Source organism: Lithobates pipiens, unplaced genomic scaffold (assembly GCF_037356315.1).
Source record: "Lithobates pipiens isolate NorthernLeopardFrog02 unplaced genomic scaffold, aLitPip1_a1.2 Scaffold_28, whole genome shotgun sequence".
Classification (NCBI taxonomy): Eukaryota; Metazoa; Chordata; class Amphibia; order Anura; family Ranidae; genus Lithobates; species Lithobates pipiens.
In genome coordinates, this window is record NW_027507789.1 from 50,039,658 (window position 1) to 50,064,891 (window position 25,234).

The 25,234-nt window shown below is 43.0% G+C and overlaps 1 protein-coding gene across 1 annotated transcript in view; it reads left to right on the forward strand.

The window, feature by feature from the left end:
• LOC143935372 (protein-glutamine gamma-glutamyltransferase E-like) overlaps positions 1-24,802 on the forward strand; it is a 60,335-nt gene extending 35,533 nt beyond the window's left edge. Inside the window, exons 8-13 of the mRNA XM_077459193.1 lie at positions 362-465; positions 2,122-2,364; positions 5,820-6,149; positions 12,668-12,825; positions 14,481-14,614; positions 23,324-24,802. Of these exons, the coding sequence (XP_077315319.1) occupies positions 362-465; positions 2,122-2,364; positions 5,820-6,149; positions 12,668-12,825; positions 14,481-14,614; positions 23,324-23,474 (1,120 nt within the window). The 3' untranslated portion in view covers positions 23,475-24,802. The remainder of the gene's footprint in view (positions 1-361; positions 466-2,121; positions 2,365-5,819; positions 6,150-12,667; positions 12,826-14,480; positions 14,615-23,323) is intronic.
• Positions 24,803-25,234: the final 432 nt, after the last annotated feature.

Consider the following 25,234-nt stretch of genomic DNA (forward strand, 5'->3'; position numbering starts at 1 on the left):
TAGCTAAATCCTTGTTTTTATTCTTGGTACCATAATAGTCCCATCCTGGTATGGAAATCTTTTTCTATTATGTCAACAAGGAGAATGTGACCCACTCCTAATTATTACAGTAGGTGTTCAGGAACTCGGTTGCAGATGTAACACCAATAGAGTCCCCAAAAAATATATATATAAGAGAAATGAGAAATTGTCAATTAGTTTTACTCTCCAGCATGCACCAAAATTGTAATATACATTTTTTGGATAGACTAACCCTTTAATAAGTTGATTATTTGAGGGCCCATACAAAATATTGTGTTGCATTAAGTCAGAAGTGTTCATCTTTCTTTTAGTTATGATGTATATGTTTTTCTATTTCTAGGAACTTCCATGCATGGAATGAAGCCTATTTAGCAAGAAAGGATCTTGGACCCAATTATGGTGGATGGCAAATATTTGATGCAACTCCACAGGAACCCAGCCAGGGTGTGTGACTGAGATTAAAAAATATGTGCTCTGCATAAATACACATAAAGTATATTTCTATTAATTACATATACTGGATGGACAGATAGAGATAGATTGTAAGCTCTTGTGAGCAGGTCCCTCTTAATCTTCTTGTATTTTATTGTATTATAACTGTATTATCTCCCTTTTATATTGTAAAGCGATGCGTAAACTGTTGGCGCTATATAAAGGTCCGGGGGTGCAATTTTTGTCATTTTGGTCTAAAAGGAACCCTGGCTGAGAATCACTGCTGTAGATACATTTGGTAGACAATAGCCTCTACTTATGTATTCATTTGATCCTTTTGGAACTAGGCAACAACAGATTAGCAGATCTGAATCCTGGCATGTTAGATTTACAACTTCAAAGCCTAAAGAATACTTTGTATTGTTTTGCAAAACCCCCTTATTACATCAGGGCTACCTTGTCTATTTATCACTCTAGTTGTATTGCCAAAAACCCTGCATAAAAAAGTTAGAAAATATACTTATCTTACATCCTAAATTCCAAACTGAACAAAGTGATGTCATAGCCCTTCGAGCGAGATCTGGGAAAATGGATTATCCAAAATCTTTCGAAAATATACTGCTATGCTGTGTTGGAGATTTGGGAACCTCATCTGTCCCAGGAACTCACTTGAATTAATGTTATATCATACAGAAGCCAAAAGTAAAGCAGTCCATACATTACTATTATTTTTTCGTTCAACCAGAGGGTTTAACAAAAAGAAAAATGACCCATTTCCCCCATTCACACATTCCATGTGGATGAGGGAATCCTTCCTGCTGAACTATTGTATTCTGATAGCAGGGAACCTTCCCCGCCATCAGAATACACTGATCAGTACTGCCTATGTGGCACTTCCTGATGGCACTGATTTTTAATAAGTTGTGTGCTCTTTTAAGAGAAGGAAGATTCAGGGGGATACTGAAACTCAGGCAGAAGACAATGATCTGGGCTATCAGCTTCAGGTCCTTTAAAAGTTACAGGGCAAGCCCCACTCCCCCCCCCCCCCCTCCTCCCCAACTAAATGGTTAGAGGATTACATACTGGCAAGGCTTCGGGACTGCTGCCATTTTGCTTGTGAACAGTCATGCCCTAGGTATTGCCAGGAGGGGTACTCACAGCAAAACTGCAGAAGCAAGAAAGGCCTACTACCATCTGTGATTCATCACTAGAGGTAGTCGTTTAGCCCATATACCCCATCAGAGGTCCAAGTCTACTGAGGGGGTGGTGCCAGCATGGCAATGCCAAGAATCAGCTGATCTGGAAAGCTGCAAAATAAACCCCTTCTGATTCTACAGCAACTTTAGAAACTTACTGGTGGAAAAAAATAAATCTTGAGTAAAGTAAAGATTTTCCTTTTAGCAGAGGAGAGATGTCCACTCTCCTAGGAGAATAGCATAAAACCAATGCTAGGACTGGGAAACTTTATCTTGGACTGTCCTTACAACTTTGTTTTGTCTGATCTCCTGAAGCTATTTTACCTTAATTCTGTGTCCTGTGTATGTACTGTAAGATTAAGGAGAATAACTTTCTTATGAAGTATCGCATTCCATAATTTTTAACATGTATCTAATCACAGATCTAATCATGTTATACTAACAAACAATACATGACTGTGTTTTCATACAGGTATATACCGATTAGGACCAACCTCATTGTATGCTGTGAAGAACGGAGAGGTAGACAAACCTTACGATGGACGATTTGTGTTTGCTGAAGTGAATGCAGACACAGTAACCTGGGTAAAAAGTAGAGATGGATCCAGGAGAAAGGTTTACACTGATACTGTATCCGTGGGGAAGCTCACCAGCACCAAAGCCGTTGGTATCTTTGAACGCAGGGATGTAACCTATGACTACAAATACCCTGAAGGTATCTTTTAAGTTGATATGCCTCATTTAATGACAGCATAATGTGTTCAAATCTTGCTTGAAGCTTATGAGTTATATACTTGTTATATGATGAAGAAATAAGCAGCTCAAGGGATGAATATGATGGGTCGGGGGGATAAAACTCCAATAACAAGCCAAGCTTTGAGCTGACTGTTATTTATACTGTATATATGCATGTAAAGAGGTAAGAAAGAACTGATAGAGATGTAGAGGCTGCCTTGGATCCACTTCTCAAAGTGCTAGCTATCTGGCTCTCATGGTGACCCTCTGACTTCAGTTCTTTTTGAAAGCACTGACTCAGAACAAGTGTGAAAATCAGGAATTCTCATTTTTTTCTGATATAGCTGACCTGTACTCTTGTTACAGATCAGAGACACAGCAAATAGTGAGTCCCTAGGTAGGCCTGACAGTCCAGCAAATAGCATTTTCAATAGTAAGCAAAAGTTTCCCTTGCATTTCTGTCTTAATAGGTTTATTTTAGCACTTGCAAGTATGTGTTAGTGGTGCAAGGATCATCACAAAAGATGTCATTGGATTATTTACAGTGTATAGTATTAGCACTGATCACTGTATCCGTGTGACTGGTTATGTTAGTGGCAGTTAGTCAGCTCACACTCAGTGGTAGTTAGCGTTGGATTGTCCGCCACACTTCCACAGCCCCTTTCACGCAAATCAATCAATTTACACTTATAGGGATTTTTCTAGTGAAGACATGTAGTAGCATACATTTTGGTTTAAATGTATGAAGAAATTTGATTTTTTACATTTTTTATTCCACTTGTAATGTGCCCCTCTAGAGAGTGGAAGGAGCGAATGAATTCACTGGGTCAGACACTAAAACTAGAAAAGAGGAAGACAAAATAGAAACAGTGAGGTAGAAAATGAGAAAGGAAAAGGAAAAGAACACGCACAGAAGATAAAATTGGACATGGGAAAGAAAGAAGAGAGAAAGGGGAGACAAAGGCACAGAGATTTTCTCTTGAGGCCCAACTAGGTGGCAGCATCCACCATAATTGATGTGTTCAATCACACTGAAAGTAAGGAGCGGTCCATGCTCAAGTGATCATTATATGTCATCCTCATATCCCAAACCTTGAGAAATGTAATGTGTCATTAGGTTTGGAAGTGAGCTTCTCATGTGTCATAGTCCTCTGTAGCCTTTGTTTAAAGTGATTCTAAAGGCTCAAGGTTTTTTATCCATGAAGGTAAAAAAAAAGCTTCTGTGTGCAGCAGCACCCCCCATTCTCCCCCAATACTTACCAAAGCCCGGGACATCACCACGAGGCTCCCTCCTCCTCCCTCCTCCTCTCCCTGTGGCCGGGCCAGTAGGAGAGAGGAGCAGGGCCTCGCACATGTGCAGTAGGGTTCCTGGCGTGAAGCTGTAAGTCTACACTGCCGAGCTCCCTTACCTGCAATGGTGGCGGCAGCACCCGACAGCTGATGGAAACATCAGCTGCGGTGCCATCACGAGACTCCAGGACAGGTAAGTGTCCTATTGTTAAAAGCTAGCAGCTGCAGTATGTGTAGCTGCTGGCTTTTCTTTTTTTGCCGGGACACCGCTTTAAGGTTTTTTTTTTTTATATGTGCAGTATGTGCAGCTGCTGGCTTTTAATCTTTGCAGCGATGGGCAGACCTCCACTTTAACCACTTGCTAACCGTGCTATAGCTGTATGGCGGCTACAGCATGGCCGGCTAGTTCTGGGAGGGCATCTATTGACTATCCGTGCCCCCTACAGTACCCCCTGTGCCACTTCAGTGCCACTATGATACCATTAGTGCCCATACGGTGCCATCAGTGCCACTACAGTGCCATTAGTGCCATTAGTGCCACTACAGTGCTCATCAGTGCCCTACGGTGCCATTACAGTGCTCATCAGTGCACTACGGTGCCACTAGACTGCTTATCAGTGAGACTACAGTGCTCATTAGTGCCCTACAGTGCCACTACAGTGCTCATCAGTGCCACTACAGTGCCATTAGTGCCACTACAGTGCTCATCAGTGCCCTATGGTGCCACTACAGTGCTCATCAGTGCATTACGGTGCCACTACACTGCTCATCAGTGAGACTACAGTGCTCATTAGTGCCCTACTGTGCAACTACAGTGCACATCAGTGCCACTGCAGTGCTCATTACTTCCCTACAGTGCCCATCAGTGCCATCAGTGCCATCAGTGCCCTACAGCGCCTATCAGTGAATGCTTATCAGTGCTTATCAGTGACCTACAGTGCCCATCAGTGCCCTAAAGTGCACATTAGTGACTGCTAATCAGGGCCACTAAAGTAATCATCTGTGCCACTACAGTGCTCAAAAGTGCCAATACAGTGCCCTATTAGTGCTCATCAGTGCCCAGTAGTGCACATTATGCCCACCAGTGCCCTAAAAATGTGTAAAAAAATGGCTTATGCCTCATAGAATGCATGTTGGAGTGTTTCCAAAATGGGATAATTTTGTGGGTGTTTCCATTGACCTGGTGCTCCAGGGACTTCAAAATTGTAATAGGTAGTCAAGAAATTAGATGTGTAATTTATGTCCCTAGAACACCTGATGGTGCTCCCTGTATGTTGGGCCTCTCTATGTGGCTAGGCTGTGAAAAAGTCTTACACTGTGGTATTGCCATACTCAGGAGCAGAATGTGTTTTGGGGTGTAATTTTATTGCAAGTAGGCATATGTCATGTGAGAGAAATAACCTGTTAATATGATAATTTTGTGAAAAAAATATATTTTTTTGCTAAAAATTGTGGGAAAAAATGACAACTTCAAAAAACTTAGTTGTGATTACGTGTGACCGATTTTCAATGATCGGCACCATAGCTTGTAGACTCTATAACCTTCACAAAGACCAACTAACATACAATTATTTTGGTTATTTTTACCAAAGAAATGTAGCATTATAAATGTTGGTAAAATTTTATGAAGAAAAATTACAAATTTACAAAATTTTATAACAAACAACATTTTTGGTCTTTTTCTATAGTGCAAAAAAAAAAAAAAAAAAAACAAGTTGTGATTAAATACCACCAAAATAAAGCTCTATTTTTGTGAAAAAGGCACAAAAATGTCATATGGGTACAGTGTTGCATGACTGAGTAATTGTCATTCAAAGTGAGAAAGCGCTAAAAGCTGATAATTGATCTGGTTAGGAAGGGGGTATAAGCCAGTAGGCAAGAGGTTTACAAAACTAGCTAAAAGCCGCAAAATACACGTGTTTCGGCACATCTAGCCTTTGAGCATTATTGCATTCTGTTGTCCAGAATATTATTTTTTCTAACCATTGTAATGCATTCAAACTCAAATGCTAGACATGTCTAATGTTTATGTGTGTTTAGATGCGTTCGGGCACATTCCAGGTTTTTCTGATGTTCAGCTCAAAAAAAGGTTAAAAAAATGTTAAGGTCCACATTTACTCACTATTATATCAAATTTGTTTGCAGGTTCTGATAAGGAAAGAGAGGTGTTTGAAAAAGCAAGAAATATAGTAGAGCCACCCAGATTATCTGCAATGTCTTCACGCAGATCTGCTTTCGCTTCTACTGCCGCTGATGACTCTGCTCCAGCAAAACCTTTATTTTCTGGCAGTTTTAAAAAGGCCGCTGAAACACAAGTTGGTGAAGACTTGAAACTCACCTTGATACTCAAAAACACTGTAACTGATCCCCAGAAGATAAAGATCAAAATGACAGCCACCGCCATAATATACAACAGTAAACCAGTTAAAGATTTTCTTACTGAATCCCACTCTGTTTCACTAGGACCTAATGAAGGTAGGTACAATGTATGTATGCCACTGTATGTATATATAAATGCATAAACCATAAATATTGCACACAGGGAATATATAAAGCCACTGTTCTACAAATGGTAAATAAAAAAAAAAAAACAAGCTTCCCATTGAAGGTGAACATTGGTTACATAGTTAGTCAGGTTGAAAAAAGACACAAGTCCAACAAGTCCAGACACAAGTTCAACCATAATAAATAAATAAAATAAAAAATATCGTACAATCCAATATACCCAATTCTATACCCACAGTTGATCCAGAGGAAGGCAAAAAACCCCAGCCGAGCATTCTCCAATTTGCTACAGCAGGGGAAAAAATTCCTTCCGGATCCCCCAAGAGGCAATCGGATTTTCTCTGGATCAACTTTACCTATAAATGTTAGTACCCAGTTATATTATGTACATTTAGGAAAGTATCCAGGCCTTTCTTAATTCAATCTACTGAGCTGGCCAGAACCACCTCTGCAGGGAGTCTATTCCACATTTTCACAGCTCTTACTGTGAAGAAACCTTTCCGTATTTGGAGATGAAATCTCTTTTCCTCTAGACGTAAAGAGTGCCCCCGTGTCCTCTGTGTTGACTGTAAAGAGAATAACTCAACACCAAGTTCACTATATGGACCCCTTATATATTTCAACATGTTGATCATATCCCCCCTATTCTCCTCTTCTCAAGAGTAAATAAATTCAGTTCCTCTAATCTTTCCTCATAGCTGAGCCCCTTCATGCCTCTTATCAGTTTGGTTGCCCTTCTCTGCACTTTCTCCAGTTCCCCGATATCCTTTTTGAGAACTGGTGCCCAAAACTGAACTGCATATTCCAGATGAGGTCTTACTAATGATTTGTATGGGACAAAATGATATCTCCCTCTCTGGAGTCCATACCTCTCTTAATACAAGAAAGGATTTTGCTCGCTTTGGAAACCGCAGCTTGGCATTGCATGCTATTATTGAGCTTATGATCTATCAAAACCCCCAGATCCTTCTCCACTACTGATTCCTCCAGTTGTACCCCCCCCTAGTATGTATGATGCATGCATATTCTTAGCCCCCAAGTGCATAACTTTACATTTCTCAACATTAAACCTCATCTGCCATATAGTCGCCCAATTGGACAGTGCATTGAGGTCGGCTTGTAAATTGGAAACATCCTGTAAGGACGTTATTCCATTGCATAGTTTGGTGTTACCTTTGATACCAGACACAATATCATTTATAAAGATATTAAAAAGTAAGGGTCCCAGCACTGAACCTTGGGGTACACCACTGATAACCTTAGACCATTCAGAGTAAGAGCCATTAACCACTACTCTCTGAATTCTGTCTTTTAGCCAGTTTCCTCCATTTACATACTGATATTTCCAAACCTGTAGACTTTACCTTACACAGGAGCCGTGTGTGCAGAACTGTATCGAACGCTTTTGCAAAATCCAAGTATACCACGTCCACCGCCGCCCCTCTGTCCAAGGTTTTACTTACATGCTTGGTTAGCATGTTACAAATATGGCATCCCTTTAATGCCTGGGGGCAGAAAGACCGGACTGATTATGTGACCACTGTGATTGGCTGACACCAATGTTGCTTATTCCGTGTTTTGTCGCTGACCTTATGCCCAGTTTTCTCCTTTTTGTCGCTGACCCTACGCCCGGTAGGTGCCTCTTGCATGTAATCACCATGCAGCAGTTACCTGTGAGTGATTGGCTTTGGATGCAGACTGCACTTGCAGGTAATCGACGGTACCCCAGAAGCCGGAGGGCTGAAATTACATTGAGGAGAGCTCTGAGCTAATTGGAGGGAAGAGACACATCCCTCTTCACGCAGCACACAGGAAGGGAGATGGGGCTGTCAATCGCAGGCTGTGTGCTGGAGCTCCCTCCCCTCTCACCTTTTAGAGAGAAATGGATGCTGGGGGAATGAAGAATAGAATAAGATATTCTATATACAATATATGTAAATAGAAGGTGCAATCAGCGCAGAAAAATACTAAAACCCCCCCAAAATGCAAGCTGGACACTAAAAGATTTTCACAAAAATCAATAACAAATAATGAAAATATAAGAAGTGCAGCACAATCAAACAATAAAGCACAGTCCAAAATGTTGGTAAACAACAAGTCCCAGAAAGATAAAAAGATGACGCCACCGGTGAAGATCAGCAATTTCAGTAATGATGACAGACCCTCCACCTTCGATATAAGTTCTACGCTCACCTCCAAGCATGGACTCCTGAGCTAACAGGTAGTCATGCAAGCAGGTCACACACAAAAGGTAGGTAGCAAAACAGATCAAGTAGAACTTCTCCTCCAGATCAATACTCTCATTAGGGGCATCAAACCCTATGTATATAAAGAAAAGAGAGATCTAAGTGCTCACTGTGCAAACATTTCAAATGTATTTCAGTCCAAATATGGACTACTCACATGAGTTGAAAACAATACAGGCATATAGCACAACCGCGTGGTGTTTGTTTCAAAGGATGGCAGCGGGTGACGCCATCTGTGCGTGACTCCTCCCCGTACGCGCTACGTTCGTCAGAACTTCCTCAGCAGGGCAGGGCCACGGTGTCACCCAGCAGCTTACTTATAGTGTTCCATTGTCATACCAATGGAGTACACAAATGAGCGGCGATATGCGAGGCTCATAAATAGACATAAAATATAAAATAGCACCTGGTCTGTGCTCCAGGCATCAGGACAGGCCCTAATACTGTCATATGTGCAAATATATTACTAAAATTGCAATTAGTTCAAAAATAGACCTATAAAGGAATAAAGTATTAAAAAATGTGTTCCCAGTCAGTCCACTGCCCCCTAGGGGATGAACAGCATATCTAACCAGAACACGTGCATGTATTTAACCACTTCAGCCCCGGAAGATTTGGCTACTCCATGACCAGGCCATTTTTTGGGATATGACACTGCGTCGCTTTAACTGACAATTGCGCGCTCGTGCGACGCTGTACCCAAACAAAATTGACGTCCTTTTTTCCCACCAATAGAGCTTTCTTTTGGTGGTATTTGATCACCTCGGCGGTTTTTATATTTTGTGCTATAAACAAAAGAAGAGTGACAAATTTGGAAAAAACACAATGGGTGTTATTTACGAAAGGCAAATCCACTTTGCACTGCAAGTGCACTTGAAAGTGCAGTCGCTCTAAATCTAAGGGGTAGAGCTGAAATGAGTGGAAGCTCTGCTGATTTTATCATCCAATCATGTTCAAGCTAAAATGCTGGTTTTTATTTTCCTTGCATGTCCCCCTCGGATCTACAGAGACTTTACTTCCAAACGCACTTGCAGTGCAAAGTGGATTTGCCTTTCATAAATAACCCCCAATATCTTTTACTTTTTACTATAATAAATATCCCACTTTTTTTTTTTTTTAAAACAGAATTTTTCCTCAGTTTAGGCTGATATGTATTCTTCTACATATTTTTAGTAAAAAAAATCACAATAAGCGTATATTGATTGGTTTGCGCAAAAGTTATAGCGTCTACTATATAGGTAGATAGATTTATGGCATTTTTATTTTATTTTTTATTTTTTTTACTAGTAATGGCGGTGATCTGTGATTTTTATCAGGACTGCGATATTGCGATGGACAAATTGGACACTTTTGACACATTTTTGGGACCATTGACAATTAAACAGCGATCAGTGCTATACAATTGCCGTGATTACTGAATAAATGTCACTGGCAGGGAAGGGGTTAACACTAGGGGACGATCAAGGGTTTAACTGTGTTCCCTAGGTGTGTTCTAAATGAGAAGTTCTACTTGATATGTTTTGCTACCTACCTTTTGTGTGGGACCTGCTTGTGTGACTACCTGTTAGCTCAGGAGTCCATGCTTGGAGGTGAGCGTAGAGCTTATATCGAAGATGGAGGGTCTGTCGCCATTATTGAAATTACTGATTTTCACCGGTGGAGTAATCTTTTTATCTTTCTGGGACTTGTTGTTCACCAGCATTTTGGAGTGTGTTTTTAAAAAGAAAAAAAAGCAGGATGTGCTTTTAAATGCATAGACTGTAACTCATTATTAATGTTTATAAGTAATAAGGACAGGGGTATCAAACTCAATTAAATTGCTGACCTCATCAGAATTATGATTGCCCTCAAAGGGTTGGTTGTATCTGTAACACTATATTTAAATGTCTACAGGGCTTTTTTTCCACAGAGAATAGGTGCAGGAATTCAACAACGCCCCCCCCCCCCCCCCCCCCACCGAACTGCATTGAACGGTGGGTGTGACCAACATGCACTAATAGTGGGAGGATCTTAAAGGGGCACTAAATACCAGGAGTCCATTATGTGCGGAGTTCAAGAGTGCAGAATTCAGAGGTGTGCTATGTACAGAGTGCATCTCACCTATCCGGCCTGGCTGCAGCACAGTGGCAGCTGGTGCTCAACATATTTTGGGGGGCGCAAACAAACAGAGAATTTCAGGAAAAAAAAAACATCAATTGCAGCCTCACTGTGCCATCAAACGCTGCCACTGTGCCATCAAATGCTGCCACTGTGCCATCAAATGCAGCCACTGTGCCATCAAAGGCTGCCACTGTGCCCATCAAACGCTGCCACTTTGCCCATCAAACGCAGCCACTGTGTCCTATCAAATGCAGCCACTTTGCCCATAAAACGTAGCCACTTTGCCAATCAAATGCTCCCATTGTGCCCCAAATGCTGCCACTGTTCCCATTAAATGCTGTCACTGAGTACCCAAATGTTGTCACTGTGCCCCAAGTGCTGCCACTGTGCCCCGAATTTTGCCACTGTGCCCCAAGTGCTGCCACTGTGCCTCAAATGTTGCCACTGTTCCCCAAGTGCTGCCACTGTGCCCCCTGCCCGGCACTTACCTTGTCTCGGGTGGGCAGCGGGTGACGGCGGCAGGCAGCGAGCGGTGTCCAGTGTCCTCCATTTCACCCCGACACTGATCTGCCTGCTCCTCCTCTTGTCTTCTGAAATGATTGGATGACTGATAGGCGTCCATTTACAGCGCCTGTGATTTCAGCCAATCAGGTGACAGGTAACACAGACCCGGCATGCTGATTGGCTGAGAGGCAGGTTAGTGTTAGGGAAGCAATATGTATTCGCTTCTCTAACACAACACTGTGTAAACAGCGAGCGAACAACATTGCTTCTGCTGTTTACCAATTTAGAAGCCTATTAGAACCCACGGCTCTAATCAGGACACCTATTAGAGCTGACAGCTTTAATCAGGCTCTTCTAAAAACACCCCTGCCACTGTAATTCAGATGCCTGCCACCCGACAAGGGGTGGGACACGTGAATAGGGGGCGCCAATGGCAACAATAGACAGATTTATGCAATGCATCTATCTATTGGTGATAAAGCGGTGCAGGACAGAGAAGGTGGCGTTCCTGCACCCTCTATGGACGCATAACCACTGCTGCAGCACCTCCTGGCAGTATAGGTGGCTCCACCTCTCCCTCTCTCTCAGTTGCAGTGAGATCATTGGTCAGCACAAATGAGGATCACAGTGCAGCTTACCACGTGATACCCCATCCCACGTTCCACCTGCATCTGCATCTCCCTTGTTCCCACTGTGAGTGCAGGGCAGGCAGGGATCTGTGAGAGCTGCCAAAAGGAAAGCTGTCCTTGAAAACATAGAAGGCTTCCATATTTACAGTGACAGTGGTGATTGGGGAGCGGAGGGCGAGAGCGGAAGTGATGGAATGCTGTTCCACTCTAAAGAAAGCCCTGAGTGTGAGGGCCACATGAAATGGTCTGGCGGGCTGGATTCAGCCTATGGGCCTTGTGTTTGATACATGTGCTGTAGTATGTCGATTTAGTGATCATCCCTGCAGCCACAGGTTGAGCACGTTTACTAGGGGAACATGAATTAAAGCGGTTGTATACTAATTTTTTTTACTTTTACCTACAGGAAAGCCTGTAGTAAGGCTTACCTGTAGGTACAAAAAAATATCTCCTAAACCTGTACGGTTTAGGAGATATTCACCTCGGTATGACTGACTGCAGCGGCGCATGCGCACAAGGGGATTCTCGGCTGAAAGTCCGGCAGTGGCCGGACCCGGCCGGGAGGGAAATCTCCCACGCGCAGGCACGGGAGTGATGATATCGTGGCTCAGGCCACTCACAGCGCCAGAGCCGTGATACCCGGAAGAAACGCAGAGGGAGCATGTCAGCTCTCTCGGCATGGATCGGGCCAGATGTCGGGGCCTCGTTCTAAGGTAAGTATTTCATAATGAGCTAGTATGCGGTGCATACTAGCTCATTATGCCTTTTGCTTTGCAGGTGGTGAAAAAAAAAAAAAAAAATTAGCGGGTTTACTACTGCTTTAAGTTTTTCCCTTGTTGAAGCAAACTAGAGCATGCTTTATATGGGTCTTTAGCCTTACTGTGGATGAACTGTGGGTTTCTTCTATTTGTTGAACTTGATGAACCTGTACTTTTTCAGCCTAAATGTGAAACCATATTTTGTTGTGCTTTGATGCCTTTTCATAACCTTTCTTTCTGTACTTGTTTTCCAGAGAAACCTATTGAGATGAAATTACCATATGTTGTTTATAGAGATGCCATAACCGCAGACAACATGATTCAAGTTGTAGCTGTGTGTACCGATGAAAGGGGAGGCAACTTCTTAGTACAAACAGTGACTACGCTGAAGAATCCAGCACTGCTAATAAGGGTAGGACTCACAATCTTCTTACTGCACTCCAATGTCCAGAGGTACAATAAGGGTTCTAGTTACAAAACAGAAGTATGGCCATACCATTGTCATAACACTGATTTAACAAAAAAATATAAAAACATTTGCTCATTTATAAAACATTGCTGTGCAATACAACATTGCATTGCGCTCCTGTGGCTCCTGAATTCTGCAGTCACATGACCTCTTACTCATCTGGTCAGCTCTTCTCTAATTACAGGGTTCTTTCTGCTGCATAGGATTCCATAGGATCCATACCGTGACCCACATTTTATGAATAGGACACCATAGTACGCAGTCTACGAAGTATAACGAAGAGCACATAGCCATATCAGTTCACTCCTATAAAGGAGCCTCTTAGTTTTATATATTGAGAGGAATGAAGGAAGAGAGAGAAAAAGCGGAAGAGGAAGGAAAAGAGGCACTATACCCACATACTGTATTTTCCCAAATGGTGAAACCAATCTCTGTTAAGGGATGAAGTCATTAAGTCTGTGCAACCTCCCATACAGACTCACATAGTGGCAAGCGTGGGAATGGATCATATAGAGCATCCATTCTCAACTAGGGTTCCTCCAGAGGTTGCTAGGGGTCCCTCAAGCTGCAGCAGTAGACCTCCTATTTCATGCTACCTGCATAGTTCTAAGGCCAACCCCTCTGTGCAACACCATTTACCTTTTTAGGTACTTGTACAGGTAGAATTTTGACCATCTGTAATAATGGCACAGAAGGATTTACCCCATTAATGGCCAGGCCATTTTTTGCAATACAGCACTGCGTTGCTTTAACTGACAATTGCACGGCCATGCAACGTTGTACCCACAGTGACTCCTGCATGAAACAATGCATGGGTATGTCATTTCGTGCAATAGGGCCGCTCTGCCGTGGTATATATGCAGTGGGCAGTCCTTAAATGGTTAAGGGGGGCATTCTTTCCGGAAACATGCTTGTAATTCAGACATTCTTTAACATTTTACATACCATGGATGCCCATTAATGAGTCTATCATGTTACTATTCATTAGTGATGCATTCTGCATGCATTTTATACACGTTCCAGGTTCTTCTTTTGTGTTGGTTTTCTTTTGTATTAATTATTTTACAATCATCTTTACTAGTAAAGCTTTCTAATAGCATCTCAAATGCACTGTAAGCACCATAGGGTAATTTGTGGTGAGTTGCAGAGCATTTACATTGACATTAATGGAGGCATTTGGAGAGCAGTAAAGCCAGGCCATGCTTCTTGTGAGATAAATTTTGGTGCAACACACCACAAAGTGAAGCAAATGGAACCATGTGAACAACACTGTTTGCATTGATAGGCGTTTGATAGACTTCAAAAACACAGATGAAATGTCGGCTTTTGACGATAGTGTAAACTTAATGTAAGCGTGCAGCACAGGAAGTTACCATTTCACAAGATTCTGGCAGGATCACCTGCCACAGATATAACAAAAAGCTCTGAATAATAATCTTAGACTGAAAGAAAGCAAAGAAAAGTTCATTATTAGGGTTGACAAACACTTTAATGTATACATACTATTTTACATCTTAAAACTACCATCACCACTATTATTACTACTACTAATAATAATACTAATAATAATACAGATTGTATTTGGATTTTATTTATAGCCTATCGAAGAGGTCAAATTTGACAAAACTGCACGTGTGGATTGCATATTTACTAACCCAATCAAAGAGGATGTCCCGGACAGTATTTTGATTGTAGAGGGGAGTGGCCTTTTGCGTGACCAAATATTTGTCAAGTGAGTATAAATATTATTTGAAAAATTATATAAAATGTAAGTAATATGAACTATCATAGCTTAAAGCAGTTTTTTTTTTTTTACTATCTTGACCAATGCCAGGCATGGCAGGCTGTTTAGCCAGTACTGAATGGACAGGACAGTTTTCAGACATGGCCTATTATAAAAGTGGTCTACCATATGCCGAATAGTTTTTTCAGTTTAAAGAAGTTTAAATTTTGTTCAGCTACTTTTGTGCTTAAAACGCCTTTGCTATACATAAGATGGGATCCATCTTTTGGTTCAGCGCTTCCGCTGACTGGACAAATGAATTAGCATTAGGTGGTGCTGGTGACTCCGCAAGCTATAAAAGCAGTCCATAAAATTAAATTGTCACCTATTGGATGCGCAGCGGATGTCACAAGACTGGTTGAGCAGAATTGCAAATCCTTTCACTGGAAAACTGGTTCAAATATAAGTGGCTAAACCTAAGATTTAGACAGAGTAAAGAAGCTCTCTGCATCCTAACTAGTGAGATTGCTTATCAATTCTTGTCCCAGAGGACTTCTCCCAGGAAGTAAGAGGAAATCTCCCCCAAAACAGGAAGAGTTGCCAAAAGTAAACGTTTTCAGCAGAACAGATATTTTCTTGGACGTTTTCCTCTTTGTCAATTCCAACATTTTGGGTTTCTCCTCATGTTTTGTCCCGGTGACAGTGATCATCAGGACAAGTATGAAGTACTCTGAGATAAAGGAATACAAACCTGACATTGCTTGCTTCTTACCTTTCTCTACTTACACCAAAAACAAATAGCCGTAGTGCCACTTTACTGAGCCAAATTCATTGCTGAAAGGACCCCATACACATTTAAAGGATAAGTTCACTTTTTTAAAAAGAATAACCAATGCACATTTTTTTTTTGCAGGTAAAAAAAATGCATTTACAATTTTTTTTCTCGAAGGAGCTAGGAAACCATTGCACCTGCGATCAGTAGATAGCAGAAGCAATGCAGGACTCATGGTACAGGCAGGCAGGTTCACAAAGATAGGAAGATTCAATGAACTACCACAGCGCTCAACAGCTCCCTGGTAGTTCATTGAGAACTACAAGCTGACAGCTGCAAAGGATGTCTGTACTTGTAGTTCATTGCTTCACAGGAATCTGTGAATCAATGACGTGGCTGTTATGGGCAGAGCCCCGCACGGGTGAGCTCCTTTCATATAGAGACAGCAAGTATGGGGAGAAGATCCCCGAACTACTGTCACAGGGAGTACAGGGATTGGGGAGCAGCTTCAGGATCAGGAACATGTTACATGTTCCACCCTAAAAACGTGTGGAACATGTAACATGTTCCCAAAGGTTAACTTATCTTTTAAGTCGAGGGTGCAGGCAAAATTCTAGGTCTTGTCACATTTCTATTAATTCCACATGCAATACCAGCAGCAGGGATACTGCATCCATTCTTTCATATGATATATTTTGCTCCCTTCTATAGATTAATCATAGAATACAATTACTCCACAGTAGATAGAATTCCAAATTAAGAATATCAGCTGATTGATTCAGGAGTTTAACTTCAAAAGAGAAATGTGGGAAACCAAAATCCAAACATACTGTCCCCTGCAAGCTCTACACTGTCTGGCTGTGGAAGGGGCAGAACCCTCCGGCTCAGGTTTATGGTGGTGCGCTGAGAGTCTGAACCAGCTGCCGGTCAGGAATCTGGGCCAATCCTGATATTATTTTCAGTAGGGTTGCACTGATACCACTTTTGTAAGACCAAGTACCGATACTTTTTTCAAGTACTCGCCGATACCGATACTTTTTTTTTATATCATGTGACAGTGGCACATGTGTCAGTAGTTTTTTTTTTTTCACAATTTTATTTTTAACAATTCAATTCAATTTTTTATTATTTTGTACAATTTTATATATTTTTTTGTTATTTTTTTACAATGCTTTCTTTTTTTGGGGGGGGGAGTGGACGGTTTCAGTGTTTTGTTTTTTTAATAATTTCACTTTGAAATATTTATTACAATATTTTTTTTTATTATTCTAAACAGACCCCTGATATCTCCCCTTTGAGGCAGGGAAAGGGACTGAGGACAGAGATTCCCCAGTTCCTTTCTCTGCAGCTGCATTGAAATTGATTGAACAGAAGACAGAGGCTCCTTTCCATTCATAAATTGAAGCATCGTAAACAGTTTACGATGCTCAGTGACAGTTATGAATGAACAGAGTCAGTGATTACTGATTCTGTGCATTCAGAAAAGGAAGGAGTCAGAAAATTACAGATTTACCGGCTCCTTATCCTGCTCTCCATCATGACAGATCCAGGACAGGGAGGAGCCGGGGAGGACACAGGGAGGAGTCGGGGAGGACACAGGGGGACCTGGAAGGAGGACATGTAGGGACCGGAGAAAAACTGGGAAGGACTCAGGGGGACCCAGGGGAGGACTAAAGGAGGACATGGGGGGCTGGAGGAGGAGCAAGAGAGCCGGGAAGGATGCAGGGGGACCCAGAGGAGGACAAAGGGGACCCAGAGAAGGACATGGGGGACTGGTGGAGGAACCAGGGAGCCGGGAAGGACACAGGGGGACAAAGCGATGGACCCTGAGGATAAAACAGATTGAGACCCTGAGGAGGACACAGAGAGCCAGGGAGGACACAGGGTAGGGTTGCCTTTTCTTCAAGCCAAACGCAAACACTTTAGCTCTGCACAGCCATATTTTTTTATAGTATAAACTGTACATATATTGCTATTAAATAACATTTCTAATCATATGAAGTTAATAACAAGAGTCCCCTTTACATTAGAGTCGACAGAGTTCCCCTTTTACATCTGAACTCACAGAGTTCCCTTACACTGTAAGGGGGGACTCTGCAGACTCTGATGTAGGGGAGAACTCCGGGGACCTTGACAAGAGGGATGCTCTGGGAACCCTGACTAAGGGAAAACACGGAGAACTCTGATGAACGGAGAGAACTCTGATGTAAGGGGGAACCCTGTGGCCTCTGGTGTAAAGGGGAGCTCTGATGTAAGGGGTGCTCTGAGAAACCCTGATTTACCTTAGCTTACTCACTCAGAGGCAGGAGAGAGAGAAAGCCCCCCCCCCTTGTCTCTCTCCTGCCTCTGAGTGAGTAAGCTCACAGACAGGGAAGCATTGGGGGATGGATGGTGAGCTCACTCACCCCTTGGCAGTCAGCACCTCTCATTCAGATGTATCTAAAGGCTGCTGGAATTTTAATTTACACCCCCCACTTTCCTTTTCTGAGGCACAGCGCTGAGGATTGAAGTGTGGACAGATACAGAGGGGTGGTGGCAGGAGGAAGAGGAGCAGATCAAGCCCTCTCTACTCTCCTGTTTGTGAACATAGACCATGACTAGAACATGACAGGCATCGCTGCTCTCAATCACTGGGAGCAGTAGATCCCTGTCATGTTGCTAGGCAGAACAGGGAAATGCCTTGTTTTCATCTCCCCACTCTGCCTTTCGGTGACACGATCGCGGGCCACCGGCAGACATCGAGATCACGGGACCCTCTGGCACGCTCCCGCAGCGCGTAGGGTGCCCACGTGTCCTGGATTGCCCGGGACACTGTCTCGGAATGAAATTGACAGAGTAGCAAACCCTGCTATAGCGCTGGCACTCGCTCTGCCTCCAGCTCCATCTGCCTCCAGCTGAGAGGAGCTGAGATCGCCCCTCCGCCCAAGCACAGCCATTCCTGCCTGCCCGAAACGAGGGGAGCTGAGACCGCCCCCGCCTGCGCACAGCTGAACCCGCCCAAGCCAAGGGGAGCTGCAACCACCCCCCCACCTAAGCACAACAGAGCCTGCCCAAGCCGAGGGGAGCTGAGAATGCCCCCCCCGGGCCCCCACCCAAGCACAGCCGAGCACGCCCAAGCCGAGGGGAGCTGAGACCGCACCCCCCCAGCACAGCCAAACTCGCCTGAGCCGAGGGTAGCTGGGACCACCCTTCCAGCCCCCGCCTGAGCACAGCCAAGCCCGCCCGAGCTGAGGGGAGCTGAGACTACCCCCCGCCCGAGCAAAGGGGAGCTGAGATCTCCCCCAGCCGAGCCAAGACTATTTTTACTGCTGACAATTACCATCTGTGCTACTTCTCAATCTGTTAGCTCTGTCTAGCACAAGTGGAGAGGTGGGTTCGTACTGAGAGAGGGGGATCTATACTGAAAGTAAGGGGGGCCTGTACTTAACGAGGGGGTCTGTACTGAGGGAGATCCATACCGAGGGGGGTCTGTACTTATTGGGGGGTTCTATACATATTGGGCGGGGTCTATACATATTGGGGGGAGTCTGTACTGATTGAGGGGGATCTATACTGAGGGGAGGATCTGTACTGGGGGGGGGGGTCTATACATATTGGGGGGGTTTGTACTAAGGAATAGGGATCTATACTGAGGGAGGGCACGTGGTTTTGCGCACACATGCCACTTTGTCGTTTATGTCGCCGTGAACAGTCGGCAAGTGGTTAAAGTAAATCTTTCACAATGATGAGAAAATAACCAGTTCAATAAACTAAATGATACACCTGAGCTACAGAGATATCCATGCCAAGATAATATAGTATAAATGTTTGCTGTGAGAGTTGACTAATAAAAAAGAAAAATTTAACCAACAAGAACAAACAAGTTCTAAATGGCAAAATGATATATTGTCATACCCAGGAGGAGTAGATTTCATAAGCATATTAAGAAGAATATGCTGGCTTTCCCACGGGATATCTGCTCATAATACTTGACCTTCTCTCTATTAGGGAACTAGCAAACTAATTGTGACAAATAAAGAAAAAATTTCCTTTGAAAGTTCTAAATAATAGATAATGTTCTAGAAGGAAATCACTCGATTTTAGTTTAATGATGAAAAAGTGTCTAACTACATAAGAAAATATTATATATTGAAAGGACTATACAGTAAAATGAAAATGTATTTTGTGAATGTATAATTCTGATCCTACTTCTAAGCTACAAAGTAAACCTGTAAATAGAAAGAAAGAAAAGGTTATAAAAGTAAATAAAGCAGCAGAAAAGTTAGCGTTAAAGTAGCAACGCTAACCTGTTTTTCAAAGGTACAGCCTTCTGTCCTCCCTTGTCAACACAAGCATCTTCTTCCCGGCTTCTTCTGGTTGTCAGTCTTTGGCTGTCTTGACGAGGTGTACTGTTTTTGCAAATAAGGTGATAGGTTGCTGCAGCACAGGTACATTGTGGCATAGAGAAGATTTGCTTGTTCTCTGCATATCCAAAACCTGGGTACCTGAACCACTTTCTGCCCACAATCTGTAGATCAACATTCCAATTCATGATAACCCTGCTGAGGGTATTCTAATTTACCATATCCCATTGACAGCTAGCAGCTGACACTTTGCACAGCTTCTAGCTTTCAGAATCATCTGTCATTAATAGCACTGGTCCTCAATACCTAGCTGAAAATGGATCTCCATAACAGGATTATTATGTCAGCTACAAACATTTATATTGGCCATGGCAGCCAAAAAAAAATAGACTGAAAAAATGTTTTGTGTGTGTCATTAATGTCATTCATGTCTAAACAGTTGGCAACAAACGTGAGTACACACCTAAGTGAAAATGTCCAAATTGAACCCAAAGTGTCAATATTTTGTGTGATCACCATTATTTTCCAGCACTGCCTTAACCCTCTTGTGCATGGAGTTCCACCCCTCCATGACGACATCACAAAGCTGGTGGATGTTAGAGACCTTGAGCTCCTCCACCTTGGCCAGTTCATCACCTTTACCCTCAGCTTCTGTAGCAAGGCAGTGGTCATCTTGGAGGTGTGTTTGGGGTCGTTATCATATTGGAATACTGCCCTGCAGCCCAGTCTCCGAAAGGGAGGGGATCATTCTCTGCTTCAGTATATCACAGTACATGTTGGCATTCATGGTTCCCTCAATTAACTTTAGCTATCCAGTGTCGGAAGCACTCATGCAGGCCCAGACTATGACACTCCCACCACCATGCTTGACTGTAGGCAAGACACACTTGTCTTTGTACTCCTCACCTGGTTGCCGCCACACACACTTGACACCATCTGAACTAAATAAGTTTATCTTGGTCTCATCAGTTCCAGTAATCCATGTCTTTAGTCTGCTTGTCTTCAGCAAACTGTTTGCGGGCTTTCTTGTGCATCATCTTTAGAAGAGTCTTCCTTCTGGGACGACAGCCATGCAGACCAAACTGATGCAGAGTGCAGCGTTTGGTCTGAGCACTGACAGGCTGATCCCCCACCCCTTAAACCTCTGCAGCAATGCTGGCAGCACACATATGTCTAATTCCCAGTGACAAACTCTGGATATGATGCTGAGCATGTGCACTGAACTTCTTTGGTTCACCATGGCGACGCCTGTTCTGAGTGGAACCTGTCCTGTATGATCTTGGCCACCATTCTGCAGCTCAGTTTCAGGGTCTTGGCAATCTTCTTATAGCCTAAGCCATCTTTATGTAGAGCAATAATTCTTTTTTTCGAATCCATAGAGAGTTCTTTGCCATGAGGTGCCATGTTGAACTTCCAGTGACCAGTATTAGGCCGCGTACACACGCGCGGACTGTTCGCCCAACTTTGTCCGTCCAACAGTTTCGGCAAACAGTCCGCTCAAACTTAGCATGGACGGACATGGCCACACACGACGAACGAACAGTTTGCTGAAACCGTGCGCAATGACGTGAACGGCACGTACGACGGGACGAAAAATACGACGTCCTATACACTGCATTATAGCTTTCGGCGTGAAAATCCTTTCTGAGCATGCGCGCAACTTTGTTTGACGAACAAGCCTACACACGAGCGGACTGTTCGCTGAAACAAGGTTTCAGCGGACAGTTTTACGGAATTTCCGAAAAACCTTGTCCGTCAAACTGTCCGCTGAAACTGTCCGCTGAAAGCCCACACACGAGCGGACTGTCCGCCCAAACACTGTTCAGCGGACAAAGTTGGGCGAACAGTCCGCGCGTGTGTACGCGGCCTTAGAGAGTGAAAGCGATAACACCAAACTTGAGACCTTGTGACACTACTTTCCATTGTAGCAAAGTTTTATTTCTTCAGTGTTGTGGGCAGACTTATACCATGTTTTTATCAGAACAGTGTACCAAATTAGATCTCTATATGTCCTTAAAATAATTGCTAGGTAGGCAGATAAGCCAGAATTATAGTAATTAAAGGATGAGCTTATCTTAAAAACAGGTAAAAAAATGTGCATTTATTAGTTTTTTTCTTAGGTGCCATATAAAGCCATGCCAGGCTCCAGCAGATTTGAAGCAGTCAGTTACTGAATTGCAGGAAGATCAATGAACTACTAGAGTACTCATCAATGGCGGCCCGTCCATAAGGACCACACAGGCGCCCCCCCCCATCCATGCATTTGGCCCCCTAATCTACATGTGGGACGCCAGATGCATGAATTGAATGGCCTTTTATTTTTAAGCATATGATTAGAGCCTGAGGCTCTAATTTGACTTCAAAAAAGGGTGAGCCCACCCACTTGTGTGATAATATGTGCTATTGTCTTTCTGATTCTTCTCCCAGCCAATCAGGATGCAGTTCCTGGGACCCAATTAGCCAGGGAGTCTTAGGACTCCCAGCCAATCGGGTCTCAGTCAGGACCCACTTCCTGTTCGGCCTGGAGGAGAACCAATGGTACCAGACCAAAGAGATCCATCACTGCCTGATCTGCCTCCTTCCAAGGTAAGGAGGCCTCTGATCGCCACATTCCCGTCTGTCTCCCTCGCAGGGGGGGGACTTCCACATTCCCATCCATCTCCCGAGGGGGGGGGGGGTTGGCGGCGGCTTGACGCCCACCCCCAAAAAAATTATTGAGCACCAGCCGCTACTGGAACTTAGCAGCACCCTCATAGTTTATTGAGAGCTACAACTGTCAGCCGCAATGATAGTTGTAGTTCACTCAGAACTCTGTGAATGGATGGCGCAGCTGTATTGGCAGAACACAGCCATGCTATTTTTGAACTGTGACAGCGGGTGGGCAAAGAGGATCCCCACCTGCTTTCACAATAGGGGAGGTAATTTAGTTACATGTTACACTCCAAATATGGGTGTAACAGGTAAGCTATTCCTAAAGGTGAACCCATCCTTTAAAGTTAATCAGCAAATAGAAACCGAACTGAATTTACCCAGGGTATCTAGGCTTCAATGTACTTTGGACCAGTGGCGGATGGTGGTAATTTTTTGGGGGGAGGGGGGCAGCAAACAGTGCATCAAACACCCCCCTCCCGAGTCGGTCGGTAGGTGCACTTGCCTCAACATTGGGTAGCTTCCCCGGCTCACCTCCACGGGCATCACGAGTGGGCATCTCCTTTCCCTGCTTGGCGGCTTCCATCTCCTCCCTCTCCTCGGCAGCCAATCAGAACACTTCTCCTTTCGGCAATCGGGAAACACATCTCAGAAACGCGATGCAGTGTCTGTCTATCTATCTATCTATCTATCTATCTATCTATCTATCTATCTATCCAGCATATTTAATGAAAAGTTGTATCTGACATCCATTATAAAAGGATCCAAGATCCCTTCTAACAACATAGGCTTCATTCCATGTATGGAAGTTAATAGGAATAGAGAAACATGTATGCTAAAAAATGACTGCAATACAATATTTCCATATATCTGCCTGATTTTCTGTATATCTACATAAACAGTTACATTACATACTTCCCACAACTTACTAATAAACTTCTTTTTTTCTTCTAGTGTACCATGTCTGAAACCAAATCAAAGGGTTACAATTCAGTTTGAGGTGACCCCACACAGAAAAGGTGACAGATGTATCCTAGCGGATTTCTCCTCTAAGAAGTTTCCAAATGTGAAGGGCTTTCAAACTGTTCCAGTGGCTTCATCATAAAAAGCCATACCTGCCAGACGGAAGAGAAAATAAACCTAATTTAGAAGCCTCATTTGTTGTTGGTGCATGGAAACATCACCATACAAAAAGATTTTTAGGCATTTTGTCATTTGCATTTATTTCCAAATAAATTAAAGCCTATTTAATTCATTAAGAAAAAGTGGTATCTTTCATTTAAAAGTAAGCTATGTTGACTCTACAAGTTAAAAAGTGAATGATAACAGGGAACTATTGGAATGTCCCAAGAATAGAACACATAGATATTCTTAAAAAGGAACTCCAGGCTCCTGCAGAAAAAAAATTGAAAGTCAGCAGCTACAAATACTGTAGCTGCTGACTTTTAATATTAGGACACTTACCTGTCCAGGAATCCAGTGGTGTCTTCACCCTAGCCAATTTTTCAGTTGGCTATCGGGGACTGCCGCCGCCATCTCCGCTAAGTGAAACCAGCAGTGCGCTTCGTGAATGAGACAGCTGCGGGAGAAGGAGGAGGGGTACCGAACATTCAGCTGAGTTTGCCCCAGGTACCCGTTCCCCCCTACCCCCCTCCCCAAAAGGTGCCAAATGTGGCAGCGGAGGAGGGTGGAGGGGCCGAAAAGCAGAGTTTCCCCTTTTGGGTGAAGCTCTGCTTTAAAGGAATGTCACAAAGTATGAGTAAGACATCAAAAAGGTATTTAGCGTATGTAAAGCAAATCTTTTTTTCAGTTTATTTCTTACTGTCTGTGTTTCGTTTCATGTATGCGAAGTAAGATAAAAACTCTACAAAGTGAAGGAAATTCCTGTTTAGACAATTGTTACCAGAAGAGCTATCCCTGAAAAATTTCTAGTCATCTACTGTAAAATTTTGGATTTCCTATTGCATTCTATGCCAGTGCCAATGATCACAAATAAAGAGGGTGAATCTTCCCAGGGGGGACACAGGCAGAAATATTGATAGGGTTCTAATCTTTTCCCGCTCCATCCAAAATGTGAAAAATTAACTAAAGGTAGAACTTGATTTGTTATATTGTCTGATGACTTACAGGTTGACATACTTTGTATTATTTTCTGGGCTTGCTATGTTCTGTCCCTAGTTTTTTTTCCTTATACCCTTCCCTTCTCCTTGCTCCTCCTTTCAATACCTTCTTACCCTGGTTACATGTTGTTATCTCAGCTCAAAGAAGAAACCATAGTGGGAAGATCCTGCAGCTGACATTTGGACCATTATTGTACCTTTATCTTGATTTATTATGACCATTATTGTCTAGGCTGAAATGACATTGTAAACCTGTTCCTTTGTTAAATTTTGTAAAATGTAATAAAAATACATTTATTAAAATAAAAAAAAATGGCTGTACATTACATAAATTACATAAAATACGATATATACAGTACATAGCTTAAGAGCTACTCTATGTCAGAAACCATGAATCACCCTGACAGAAGTACAATCAAATCACACTTGTTTATTAATAAAAATAAAAAGGTAAAGAGCCAGAGTCCAGTAATCAGATCGGGTAGTCAGCCAGTCCAAAGTTCATTAACCAAATCGGGTAGTCAGCCAGTCCAAACTCCATTAACCAGATTGGGTAATCAGCCAGGCCTGAAGTCAGGGATCCAAGGAGAGCAACTGCAAGCAGGATAAGGAGCCAGGAGGGATGTCAGCAAGTCAGTCTTGAAACAAACTGCAGGAGATGGTTCCTTGTGATGTGACCAACGTGAAGGCAGAGAAGAAGTGAGCTGGAAGGCTTTAAATAGGCAGGTCAGACGAGCATCACTGC